Source organism: Pectinophora gossypiella, chromosome 3 (assembly GCF_024362695.1).
Source record: "Pectinophora gossypiella chromosome 3, ilPecGoss1.1, whole genome shotgun sequence".
Classification (NCBI taxonomy): domain Eukaryota; kingdom Metazoa; phylum Arthropoda; class Insecta; order Lepidoptera; family Gelechiidae; genus Pectinophora; species Pectinophora gossypiella.
Genome location: NC_065406.1, coordinates 12,063,690 through 12,076,835, shown reverse-complemented (window position 1 = coordinate 12,076,835; position 13,146 = coordinate 12,063,690). Strand labels below are relative to the sequence as shown.

The window sequence follows — 13,146 nt, the reverse complement described above, 5'->3', positions numbered from 1 at the left end:
TCTAAGGCTCTTCGTAAGCGCTACGATTTATCTTGTATAATAAGGCCCTTTTTAGACGCATCAACTTGCTAACGATTCGACGCGTCCCTCGAAAGTTTTCGCCATACATTTTCGCGTTGCGAGCGTATGTCATGTAAACAACGACGTCATGTGTATTTCAATTAATTACTTAGTATTTAAAAAAATAATTTGATTTTTGATTTGCTTGGCAATTGGCTTAATGAAATTGAATAAGTTGCCATATCCACAAACAAACTACGAAAAAAAAATCTTTTGACGTTTTTCGGTATCATTTTCGCGCCAATTTTGTTGACAAACCGTTCGTTCGTGCGTTGTACTTCTTGTTTTTGTTCGTTTTCTTACATTTTGTTATTTTATATTTGTATTTATTTGTTAAAATTAAAAGTGCAACAGGATGGCAATGCGAGATTATACAGCCGACAAAGGTAGTAATTAAACTATCAGAATATTTAGTGTAAACTATGTTTGGCGCATTCATGTTCATTATTAAATATTTCTTTCACAGAGGCTTTGAAGAACTTCTTTGTTGATTTCTGCCAGACTGATGATGAAGGACATAAACTATTTAAATATGCGGAGCAGCTTACTAAAGTAGCTCATCGAGAACAGGTATTGAACAATCTATTTTTGAGGTTAGGTTATTTATTTATTTAGGTTAGTAGTAGTATTTTGTGCAAAGCTAGATTTGTAAGGTATCTAAATCGAAACTGGTAAAGTTCAGCTATATATGTTATTATGTGTTAGTTGAAGGACGTTTTACAAGCCATAAGAAATAACATCAACAAATAAGCAATGTTTTAAATTTCAAAGCTGGCATTTGTGGTGGAGTTAGACGATCTGCATGAGGTGAACGATGAGCTAGCTGAGGCAGTGCGGCAGAACACGCGGCGGTACGCCAACATGGTTTCCGATGTTGTCTACGAGATGCTGCCTGATTATAAACATAGAGAGGTCAGTGTTATTGTGTCTTTTTACAAGTCCATGTTTTGCCAGAGTTGATGAAGTTGGTCATTGAGGACACAACCCCATATGAGAGAAGATGAAAAAGTGTTTATATGGACTTTGATAATAGTGTGTACTATTATACATTATCAGTTTTTCTGATTTATTTGAAATAAAATTTACTAACAATGAACACTGTTTTTACAGTATTATTATAATCATGTTTCAGGTGGTTGCCAAAGATGCCCTGGATGTGTACATTGAGCACCGGATCATGTTGGAGGCGCGAAACCACAGGATCCCTGGAGAGATGAGGGACCCTCGCAATAGATACCCTCCAGAACTCATCCGCCGATTGTAAGTTTTCTATAAATGTCTTAGTGTGTGCCACATTCTCAATCACAAATGCTCCAGGGCCCTGATGGATGGCCCTGAATTACACATAATCACACATTTTAATAATGAGAATTGTTTTATTAAATTATTTTCTAACTTCAAGGCCATCTGAAAGCTTTGCACAAGCCAGAATCACATGAAAGCTACCTAATACTTTCCTTAGACATGTTTGCCTAATCCTTCTCTCATGTGGTGTGGTTAAGTAGGAATGTTATAAATATTAGGTTTCGATTTAGGATTATCCTTTCATTTTGGATGTTTAACCTTAGATTTAGCTATTATTGAGCCACAAAATGCTCATTGCTCTCATTCCTCATTGTCTTATGATGATTCATAACTTTCAGTGAGGTATACTTCAAGGATATGTCCAATAGCAAGACCATGCCCATCAGAGAGGTGAAAGCCGAGCATATTGGGAAGTTGGTGACTGTTAGAGGTGAGCATGGATTTTATACATATTTGTTTAGCAGTTCATTGAAGGGTAGTAAGACATTCAAAAGTTACATTTATTTTGTTACAACTGAATCTATAATTTTGTGATGATCTTAGTATAGGCTACTTGACAACCTAGTTACTGAGTTACTTTTTACGAAACTTCAAAACGAAAGTTTTCTTTTGGTTCTGTGACGTAATTAATAAAAGTTGTCAAACGTTGTACTCATTGTTGTTTAATTCATAAGTAAAATTCGAAAATAAGTTGAAAAGTAAATTGAAATTGATTTTTGAACATCTTAGACTGGCTTCTATTTCTAGATTAACATTTTATAATTCATATTTGATCTGTAGGCTCTGCACAGTAACCGCGCCGCGCGCGTCGCGAATTATATCGAGGCCTTTGACCAGTAGCCGTATGACGTCCATCTATGTAGATAGCATTCGTATCGTTTATTGGTCGAAGTGCTCAATATAATTCGCTCCGCGCGCGGCGCGGTTATCATGCAGACCCGGTTGGTCAAATACCCTATTCCCAACAGGATTATTTCAGTATATGCTTTTGCAAATTGGTTTTAAATTCATAATGTTCTTAAATTGTGCTATAAGCTATAATAAATGTAGTGTCTACTGATTCTAATTTTCCATTATGTGTTCTGTGATTCTAAACTTAATTATATTGTACATTTACATTATACTAAACTCGATGTTTTATAAAGAAGTCAAACAGCATTGGACAGAAACAAGTGGAAACACAAAGCATATGTTCTTAACTTACATAGAGTAGATTATATAACATAACATAATGATATGAAATGAAAAAAACTTTATTGTCCCGTTGCCCCCACCAGGCATAGTAACGCGCTGCACAGACGTGAAGCCCCTGCTAGTGGTAGCGACATACTCGTGCAGCGCGTGTGGCGCGGAGACGTACCAGCCGGTGCGGTCGCTGCAGTTCACGCCGCCGGCCGCCTGCTCCGCCGACGAGTGCCGCCTGAACAAGACTGCTGGACAACTACACTTACAGACTAGAGGCTCGCGCTTCCAGAAGTTTCAGGAACTGAAGATTCAGGAGCATGTGAGTTGAATTAACTAAACAATACAACTTGCTGGTATGCAACCCCCTTGATGAGTACCTGCGTAATTCGCAGGGGTTATAGATAAATATTGTGATGGAAGTTATTATATGTATAAGAAGTCGCGATTTCAGTGGCCAGACGCAAGTTTTCAGAAGACATCTGGCTGCTATTGAAGTTGATTAGTATTGAATTCCTAAGATGAATAACATGACTCTTATAACTTACGATTGATTTCGTTACAAGTCTATTAGGTTGGGTTAGCAGTCTTCGTGGTCTAGTGGTTAGAGCGCATGACCTGGACATCCGGGTTCGATTTGTCGAAATCACTTTGGGTGACTGTCCTTTGTTCGGTAAGGACGTTGCACACTTGAATCACCTGACTGTCCGAAAGAAGTAAGATGATTCTGTGATTTCGGAGGGTTACGCGCTATTAGCCGTAAAACACCTCCACCAACCTGCAGTGAAGCATTATGCTCTATACCTCCTGGTTGATTGAAGGGAGGCTTTTGCCCAGTAGTGGGGCGTATGTAGGTTTGTTGTATGTTTTTGTTATATGTGTTCTTATCTTGCAGTCGGACCAAGTCCCAGTGGGCCACATCCCGCGCCAGCTGTCAGTGTACTGCCGCGGGGAGACGACGCGGCGCGCGCAGCCCGGCGACCACGTGGCGGTCACCGGGGTGTTCCTGCCGCTGCTCAGCTCGGGCTTCCGACAGGTCGTGCAGGGGCTGCTCTCCGACACATACCTCGAGGCTCATGTGAGTGCATACAGTGCTGCCAGTGTGTATAGTATTGTAGATAATCAGTATTTGCGGACCAAAACGCTGCGTTTTGCGTTTATTAGTCGAAAATCGCACCGCGGCAGCTGAAGCGATCCTGAAGAAAAGAAAAAAAGCGAGGTGTTTCCCATGTTAAGGATCTATTCAATTTTTGACAGACCATCTGCGTGTCTGGGTAAGCAACAAAGGTAAAAGTAACTATTGAAAACTTGATATTTTTGTGGTTTCCAGGATTTGTGCCCAGTTTATGGCAATAGGCTCAAGCCTTATTCCATGGGACTTGAACATAGCTAGCGTGGATTGGGTGTATATACTGTACATTTTTGTCTACCCTTTCGGGCATATAGGCGCTGTGTGAAAACTTAAAATTGCATGTTTGCCAGGCCGTATCCTGCCTTAACCAAAGCGACGAGAGCGAGATGGCGGAGGCGCTAACGGAAGAAGAGTTGGCAGAGTTAGCCGAGGAGGACCTGTACTCCCGTATGGCGCGCAGCCTGGCGCCCGAGATATACGGACACGAAGATGTTAAGAAGGCGTTATTGCTGTTATTAGTCGGCGGGGTTGACAAGTACGTACCGTTTATTACTAAATAGGTCCCACTTATTTATGCTGTATCTGGGTACATACTTATATCTTTGTTATGTACTTATTGATAAATGGAGCTTAAAGAACACGCCATTAATGGGGTCACCCGGATCAAACCTTATCTCACATACTGAACGAGTGCCCTCTACACCGGTTCCCAGGTGGCATAGCCGAGCTGCATTGTGTGACGGACGCTCTTACTTGGTTGAAATACCTAAAATTCGCACAAGCGCTTCTCTTCATCATTTATAGTCACAGCCAAGGGGTGGACTGCACTTCTGCATTGGTGTTCCCTTCTTAAAACATCAGTTTCTTCGAGGCACCTTCTGGGTAAGCTCGTCACACCGTCGACATTTTCTAACTGTTTTAAGAGGGGGAATGATGTCAGGAGGAAAGTATTCTGCATGCTACTTTTTAGGGAAAAATAGGGCAAAAGTTTCCCTCTTGCCTTCCGCCTAAAAAAAATAATTAAAAAAGCAAAGCCAAAAATTGGTGAATCTTCTTTTTCTTTAATGGATCAACCATATTTTCCTTGTAGGCGTCCAAACGGCATGAAGATCCGCGGCAACATCAACATCTGCCTGATGGGCGACCCGGGCGTGGCCAAGTCCCAGCTGCTCAACTACATCGACCGGCTCGCGCCGCGCAGCCAGTACACCACCGGCCGCGGCTCCTCCGGCGTCGGCCTCACTGCCGCCGTCATGAAGGTAAGCCTTGGAGAAATAAGTTAATAACATGTATTTTCCCGATCCCATTTTAAAAAGTCACTGAGGTCCTTTTCACCGGCTTGTTTCTCAAACGACTTGCACCACTGAGTTATTAAGTGCAGTTTTCACTGACACTGTTGGCTCGACCATTTTAGACAGCGAGTCAGCTCACCACCTATCACGTTGGTTTAACAGAAAGGTCGCTCAGTTGTGGGTACTTAGTTCATGTGGCTTCTGATTAAGTGGTCTCCAAGTGGGATATACTCGTGAACTTATATTATGTTTTTCCATTTTCATTTCCATTCCATTTTCATTCACATTCCATTGGAAGACAAACAGTGGAGTCTACCGGGAGTATAGGTATTTATTCGCATTTATCGACGGACGTGTGTCCCCTGAAACATTTGGCGGTATCCGACATCTAATCGAGCTATTTTGTTACATAAGTTAGAGATAGAAGTAGTCGTCAGGCGAAATCTGGCGACGTCACATTGGCTTTCGACACAATGTTGGCATGACGGGTTCCAACCGCGTCGCTAGCAACGTGACGTCACACAGCTGTGGCGCGAGTCGTCGCGCCGAATGTCTCCTAAATTTCAGAGCATTACGACTATTAGCGTCGCGTTAGCTTCCCGTCGACGCCCCCGCCGCACCGTACGGCTATGTACCGAAAAGTTTTTTTTACCTACGTGTAATACTGCAAGGATTGCAAGTCTATTTTATTAGCTCCACACTTCGAAATGTGTTGTGGCTGAGGAGAAGTGGCGCTAGATACTTTTGCTAATTATTGTCATCCATTTCTCAGGATCCGTTCACGGGCGAGATGATGCTGGAGGGCGGCGCGCTGGTACTCGCGGACCAGGGCGTATGCTGCATCGACGAGTTCGACAAGATGGCCGAGACAGACCGCACTGCCATCCACGAGGTTATGGAGCAACAGACCATCTCCATTGCTAAGGTAAGTTTGGGCATATATAAGTCTACGTATGGGATTTACACTACGCCCCGCATGAGTCTGAGCTTCCTCACCTAACCCCCGAAAATAGTTATCGCGACTACTCGAGACTCGATTCACTATCTCGCGAGCACGCACTGGGGAAGCTATGGGTACCGTGACAAACCGTATGTCCGGGGTGTGGTTTGGGTAGGACTGTACAGGTGATCACCCGATTGTTCAGAAGTAAGATAAGCAATTGATCCCGGATACGGCTTACTGATATAAGTACGTAGTCGTTAGCCCTGTCGAGGTCTTTGGCGTTTAAATAATAACCCTGACACCCTGGCTAAGGTCTATATCCATCCCACAACCCACACGATATAACAAGAGTTTAACCTCTGGGATTTGGATTTTAAAAGGCCATTAGGCTTGTCAGACAGGCAGTCGCTTCTATAAAAAACCCGGACCTGTCAAATCTTCGGTTAGGTAAGCAGACCCTCTGTAAAACGGGAGATGATCAGATGAGACTTTACGACTTTTTTTTTCTTGGTTTAAACTACAATCAGTCCTCTAGACTATAAGCAGTTTCGTTGAGTGGATAGATGACGTTTCAGGAGCTAAAACCTGTGTCACAGCCTCCCACTTTATACAACATGGCTTCTCTTCAATTGTTTCACCACATTTACTGAGATCTATAAGCTCTGATGCGAGGGGGGATTCGTATGATCGACTAGTCGCTCTAGATGTTTCTTTTGGTAATTTTTGATCTCTTCAGCGACGGTTGGAATGTTAAGGTACTTATTCGTGTATTTCTTCATTCTTGCTGAACCATGGTGCATTCGCAATTGAACGTAGGATGGCATTCTGCATCGTTGCAAACAGAGTAAATTACTTTTACTGGCAACCCCCCAGAGTGGAATGCCGTAGGTCCAAATAGGTTTAAGTATAGCGTTGTAAATTAGTAATTTGTTGTCTACTGAAAGCGCAGTTTCTCCCTATTAACTTTACGACTTTAAATACATAATTTAAACATGTGGTTGCTCGCAGGCGGGTATTATGACGTGCCTGAACGCCCGCGTGTCGATCCTGGCGGCGGCCAACCCGGCGTATGGCCGGTACAACCCCAAGCGCACCATCGAGCAGAACATACAGCTGCCGGCCGCGCTGCTCTCGCGGTTCGACCTGCTCTGGCTCATACAGGACAAACCTAACCGGTGAGTTTGAAGTACATATCAATATCGCCGCTAGTGGACTCGGAACTTTATCAACCAGACAGGGTAGATGGGGTGAGAACTTCTCGCGAACTTCTTATTGGAGCTTGACGTGTTTTGGTTAGTGCTAAAAAATACCAAATTGTAGATAACATCAAGGTATAAGAAGACCAGGTACGCTCAAAAGTGACAGCTAACATTTCAAGGTTAGCCCAGCTGACGTCATCCCACCCTACGTTACCATTTCGTAAAAAATAAATTCACCACAACCAATGTTTTTATATTTAATTTGCAAGGAAATTTTGAACTTTTAGTAAAAAAATTACTTACAGTTTTAATGATCTTTATAATATGTGACAAGTAATAGTAATTAAATACATTCGTCAGTAATTCACTTAATTTTCAATAATAAAATTTACGTCCTTGGAATGTTGGAGATACCAATTTAATGGTAACACAGTGGTAACACTTACGTCATCAATGGACTAGGAATGGCGGCTTGTCATAGGATTGAGCATACCTGGTTTTCTTATACCATGGATAACATTACAACAACGGTTGTGGTCTCTCTATAACATAACCTAACGTAAATATGATGAACTTTACAGTGACATGATATCAGCTCATCACCTATTGCATGACTTTTATCTGACATGGGAAGTTTTCTTAGAATTTTATAGTTATAATGATTATCTATTACCACTACTACTGTGCAGTTACATAAATAGACTATATACGTCCCACTGCTGGGTGTGGAGAGGGTATGGAGCATACTCCACCATGCTGCTCCACTGCGGGTTGGTGGAGGTGTTTTACGGCTAATAGCCGGGACCAACGGCTTAACGTGCCCTCCGAAGCACGGAATCAACTTACTTTTTTCGGACAATCAGGTGATTCAAGCCTGAAAAGTCCTTACCAAACAAAGGACAGTCTCACAAAGTGATTTCGACAATGTCCCCATCGGGAATCGAACCCGGACCTCCAGATCGTGAGCCTAACGCTCTTACCACTAGACCACGGAGGCTGTTACTGTGCAGTTATTACTGTATTATTAATACAGTTTTATGCACTTATTTTCGTGCAATAATAGTATTTTATGCAACAGTTGTATAAGAAGGGTCAAAAAATGCGAGTGGCGTGAGTTGCGATGTGAGCCTTGGCGAACATCGCAATAAGAGACGCCACGAGCATTTTTTGACCTAGTTATACAACGTTGCATACAATACTTTTTCTACGACGACGTAATTTTAAACGAAACACAAAAATTTTCCAATTTATTTTCCAACGCGCGGGAAAATGGCGGCAAATGTATACTTTTTTTTTATAGTATATCTATGGCACCAAACAAAGTAAAGGTGCCAGTTTCCAGGTCAAAAAAAAAAAACAACAACAATGCTTTTTTGGCGACATTATAGTATAGTTATACTTTGTAAACAATGCTTTTATAGGCCATAGAGCGTACACTTTTTCAAAGAGTTTAATTATGTATGTACTTATATTAGACTTTTTGGTTATTTAAATGCCAGATTAAAGTAGAGGAGTAGAAAAAGTATTATTGTGTTGTGTTCCCGCAGCGAGAAGGACTTGGAGCTAGCGAAGCACATAGCGTATGTGCACCAGCACTCGTCGCAGCCGCCTAGCGAGACGCGCGCGCTGCCCATGCGGCTGGTACGCCGCTACGTCGCCCTCACCAAGCGGAAACACCCCTTCGTGCCCGAAGCACTCGCCGAGTACATCGTCTGTGAGTTACGCTTGCACCGGCATTCTCGAAACTTCCTGCACTCGATTCGATCTCAGAGCGTTTTGGTATTTCAAGTTGCCATATACAGTTTCATTCAGTGCACATTCAACAATGTGTTATATTTTCAGCATCGTACGTGGAGCTCCGTCGCGAGGCCCGCAACGCTCGTGACGTCACATTCACCTCTGCCAGAAACCTGCTCGCTATCCTGCGACTGTCCACTGCTTTAGCTCGGCTGAGGTAACGTTTTATGGTCCATTATTTTGTCAAAGGCCAACAAATTAAAAAGTATTTTGCCAAAATTTTTGATATAATGATGATTCCGTGCTTAAGCAGACATCTTAGCCCAGGGCTACTAGCCCAAACACTTCAACCAACCCGCAGTGAAGCAGGGTGTTGGAGTATATCCCTTCCCGTTGATCGAGGGGAGGCCTGTGCCCAGCAGTGGGACTTATATTATATAGACTATTTATGTTTATCATAGAAGCTCTTGGGCAATATTATTCAGGATCATTGGAATTGGAACATCCCAGTGGGGACATATCACAAAAATCACTTTGTGATCCCTAGTTTGGTTAGGGCATTACAGGCTGATCACCAGTTACATTATTGTGAATTTTATGTTCAGGTTGTCAGACGTAGTGGAGAAGGAAGACGTGACGGAGGCCATCCGTCTAGTGGAAATGTCCAAGCAGTCTCTGCAACACGTCGACGATAATGTGCAGAGGTTAGTGGTGCATGTTTGATTTACTGCAGCTGGTAATGTATGCTATACCAGCCGCCGTGGTACGATCCGCGTCTCCATAAACGTGGACGCTGTATTCATCTACGCAGACATGCTGTCTACGCGTAGACCTACGAGTACGCAAAGTAATGGTTGAAGCTTGTAATATTTGTCGCGTTTATGGTGATAAATAAAAAAGACTGTATCTATCTTTATATCTATCGATAGCGTTCTCCGTAACCTCCGGCCAAGTAGTTAAATTAAATGCTCTATGCGGCAAATCTACAATAAATTACGTCAAAAAGAGTTACTTCGTGTCGCGGGGACAGATCGTCAAGATGCTGTTTAAATTGTTACGTTTGTGAATTATTATTAACGCTTTATGATTTTAATGTTTTTTATACATAACCTACGCTCACGAGTATATCCCAATTGGGGTAGTCAGAGGTACATCCATCGCAAGGTGAACTAACTACCTACACCTCACTGAGCTTTCTGTCAGACCAACATGATAGGTAAGCCGTATTGCCGTCTATATAATGGTCGAGCCAACCGAGGTTCGAACCGGTGCTCTCCTATTTTTATATACTATTTAGAATAGAATATAAATTAGGCAGCAAACAAAATGAGGCAGAAAGGATGTTGTGGATGTGTTGGATAGATTTGTTATAATAATTGTGGTAATGTAACACAGGGGTATCAGTGCTACGGACCGCATCTTCGCCATCGTCCGCGACGTAGCTGGCTCCAGCAAGACGGTCAAGATAGCCGACGTCATTGAGCGTTGCGTGGATAAGGGCTTCAAGCCTGATCAAGTAAGAGTCATTCATTTTTTAAATTTTCTTCTAGTTTTACAGCCGGACACCGTGGTCCAGTGACTGAGCGTTGGGCTCACGATCCGCAACGCCCGGGTTCGAATCCTGGTGGGGATATATCACAAAAATCACTTTGTGAGCCCTGGTTCGGTTAGCACATTACAGGCTGATTACCCGATTGTTCGAAAGTAAGATGATCCGTGTTTCGAAAGGCACGGTAAGCTGTTGGTCCCGGTTACTATTTACTGATGTATGTATACTAAGTATATAGTCGTTGCATGAGCCACGTCAAGGGCCTTTGGTGGCTCATAATGACGCTGACAATAGGGTTGATGAGGTTGGTAATTTATCTCACAACCCACATGATAGAAAACACATAAAATAAAATATTCTCGAGTCTACTATGTATTTATTTAAATTTGGAATTAAAAAGCTTATTTTTCGGTATGTAGTTGTTGGGTTGTTGAAGTCTGTCTTTTACTTTACAACCCACACGAAAGAAGTAATCCGATTTTTCCTACTTTTCATAATTTTGGCTTAATTACTTTTTGACAAGTGTAATAGATGAAAATAGCTGATACCGACGAATTTACGTGCTCTCTTGGAGGAATCCGAAATGATATTTACTCGGAACTAGACAACGTACTTTTGTTGGTCGCTATCTAATTATGATTCAATAAATAAAATGTTCGTCTTAGTTTGGCGTATTTATTAATCGTTGTAAATGGTAGGTACTTAATTTGTTAAATAAATAAATAAAAAGAAATAACCTACCTCGGTAACAAATATACTACTAAAGAGTTTCAAACACCGTTTTAAAGCCTTTTTTTACCAAAAAATATAAAAAAGTCAATCTTACCCTTTTCACAGGTCGACGCTTGCATTGAAGAGTATGAAAACTTGAACGTATGGCAAGTGAACCAAGTTCGAACCAAGATTACCTTTATGTAACCCACCGCCTATCACAGTCTACGTACCTACATATAAGTGTGATTTTACAATGTAGTAATTAAGGCTCTATTGTAATGTAGTAGTAAGGAAACGTGTGCCTGCATAAGATAATTGTTTCAATTAATTGATCTGCATTTTGTATTGACTTGATATGATGAATGTTGAATTTAATAAACGTACCTATTTTTAGTACATTAATGTTCTGTTTGATTTGAATAGTAGGCTTTGATGTATAATACAGGGTGTTAGTGGCATTGCTACGAATATTGAGGGGGATGATTCAGACCTGATCCTGAGTTGATATCAAGTGGAATTTCCTGTCGGAACATTATTCCTTTCTTAACAGTTACAGTATTCCCCTCGGTGAAAGGTCAGACATTGGCAAACGTTTGGCCATATCATGAAGTAATCATGCATTTAGTTGCTCATATCGTTAAACATTTTGTGTTCTTTGATCTGGCCAAACTACGTCATGATGTGGCCAACCATTCTATTTCATGAAATATGACCATTTCATGAAATGATTGAGCACATCATAAAATGATCAATTTTAAGATCTGGCCACGACACATACATAAGACAGATGACTAAAAACCAGTCAGGTCGTATAAAACGGGTCACGGAAGCGAAACAGATTAGAGCGGTGTGCTCGAGTGTGAAGTTAGTGGAAGCATAAAGAAAGCTCCCGGTGACGGCCGACGGACGAGATTGCCAAAGTTCAAAGGTGAAGAGGCTCGCAAACTTGGGACAAGCATGTGGAAAATTTTAATGCCTGTAAATAAAGTTGTACATATATAAAGAAGACTGCTTTCTCGGCGGTATACATCTAACTAGGTAAGTATACAAGTTTATTTACTTTGTAAATAAGGCATTAAGTGACTACTTAGGTGCCATGTACTCCTACCTATTGCTATGTTAGCTTTTTATCCAACTAATTTAATTAAGTAAGAAGAGATTGCCCTTTTTAGAGGTCGTTTTTCTAAAGTTATCTATTTTATTTTTGCGAGCATTAAAGTGTTATCGATATGTATAAATAAGAAAGGAGCGATACGATTACATTTATTGCGTAATGTGTTCATACCTTATCTATTTATTTTACATCGCATTAATCTATGCGTTTTTATTGCCTGAAAATAAAGATTTTTTTTATTTTTTCTTATTAAAATACTACCAAAAAATATTGCTATGTAGCCAGAAAACCTCTACAAATGCTATCCAACGGTGGAACGTTTTCCTCCAGGTGTTTCGCCGCGCAAGTTTTGGCAATGTTTAATGTTTGCCGGGAAACTCGTCGCACGTGCTTAGACGTTCACTCTTCACATTTTGTACCTCGAAAACGCTGTGTCAGCGGTTTTTATCAACGAAAACAGTTTGTTTAGCCTGTGTACATTTTTGAGGTTTTTTATTTAACTTTATGAGAGCCGCAGTGAAGAATAATGAACAGGGGGATTAAAAAGGCCACATTTAATCAATTCAGTTAAAAAAACAATATTGTTATGAATTTTGACATTGCGCACTTTTATATGCGCAAATGTTAAATTGCAATATTGCTTTTTTGTGTACCCTCAGTATTTTATAATATGTATAGGAAGGTAAACTAGTTTAACGCCCGCGACTTCGTCCGCGTGGATCGGTTACCAAATGTAGTAGTTGTTTATCAAAATAAATTCAGTAGTTCCAGGGACTACTTCACAACAAAATGACATACTTTACACATTATTATATTAGTGAAGATGTCGAAGGTAGGTAGATAGCTTATACTTTTACGACTAAATATGGAGGTAAAAAATAATAAACACTACTTAGCGTGATCTGTTGCCTGTTCTGCG

The 13,146-nt window shown here is 41.2% G+C and overlaps 1 protein-coding gene across 1 annotated transcript; it reads left to right on the top strand.

The window, feature by feature from the left end:
- The first annotated feature begins 303 nt into the window (after positions 1-303).
- Positions 304-11,496, top strand: LOC126381908 (DNA replication licensing factor Mcm7). Its single transcript, XM_050031475.1, has 16 exons — positions 304-446; positions 527-630; positions 832-972; positions 1,193-1,320; positions 1,704-1,795; positions 2,643-2,869; positions 3,443-3,625; positions 4,030-4,214; positions 4,770-4,938; positions 5,744-5,896; positions 6,923-7,089; positions 8,661-8,827; positions 8,956-9,067; positions 9,456-9,554; positions 10,246-10,366; positions 11,237-11,496. The coding sequence occupies exons 1-16, from the start codon at positions 416-418 to the stop codon at positions 11,315-11,317; spliced, it is 2,160 nt and encodes a 719-aa protein (XP_049887432.1). The 5' UTR covers positions 304-415; the 3' UTR covers positions 11,318-11,496.
- Positions 11,497-13,146: the final 1,650 nt, after the last annotated feature.

What these genes read in the sequence shown, in the direction of transcription:
- LOC126381908 (XM_050031475.1), top strand. Translation starts at nt 416, where the DNA reads ATGGCAATGCGAGATTATACAGCCGACAAAG. An exon ending in ACTGCTTTAGCTCGGCTGAG is followed by an intron (nt 9,068 to 9,455) that starts GTAACGTTTTAT and finishes TTTTATGTTCAG; the next exon opens with GTTGTCAGACGTAGTGGAGA. An exon ending in AGGGCTTCAAGCCTGATCAA is followed by an intron (nt 10,367 to 11,236) that starts GTAAGAGTCATT and finishes CCCTTTTCACAG; the next exon opens with GTCGACGCTTGCATTGAAGA.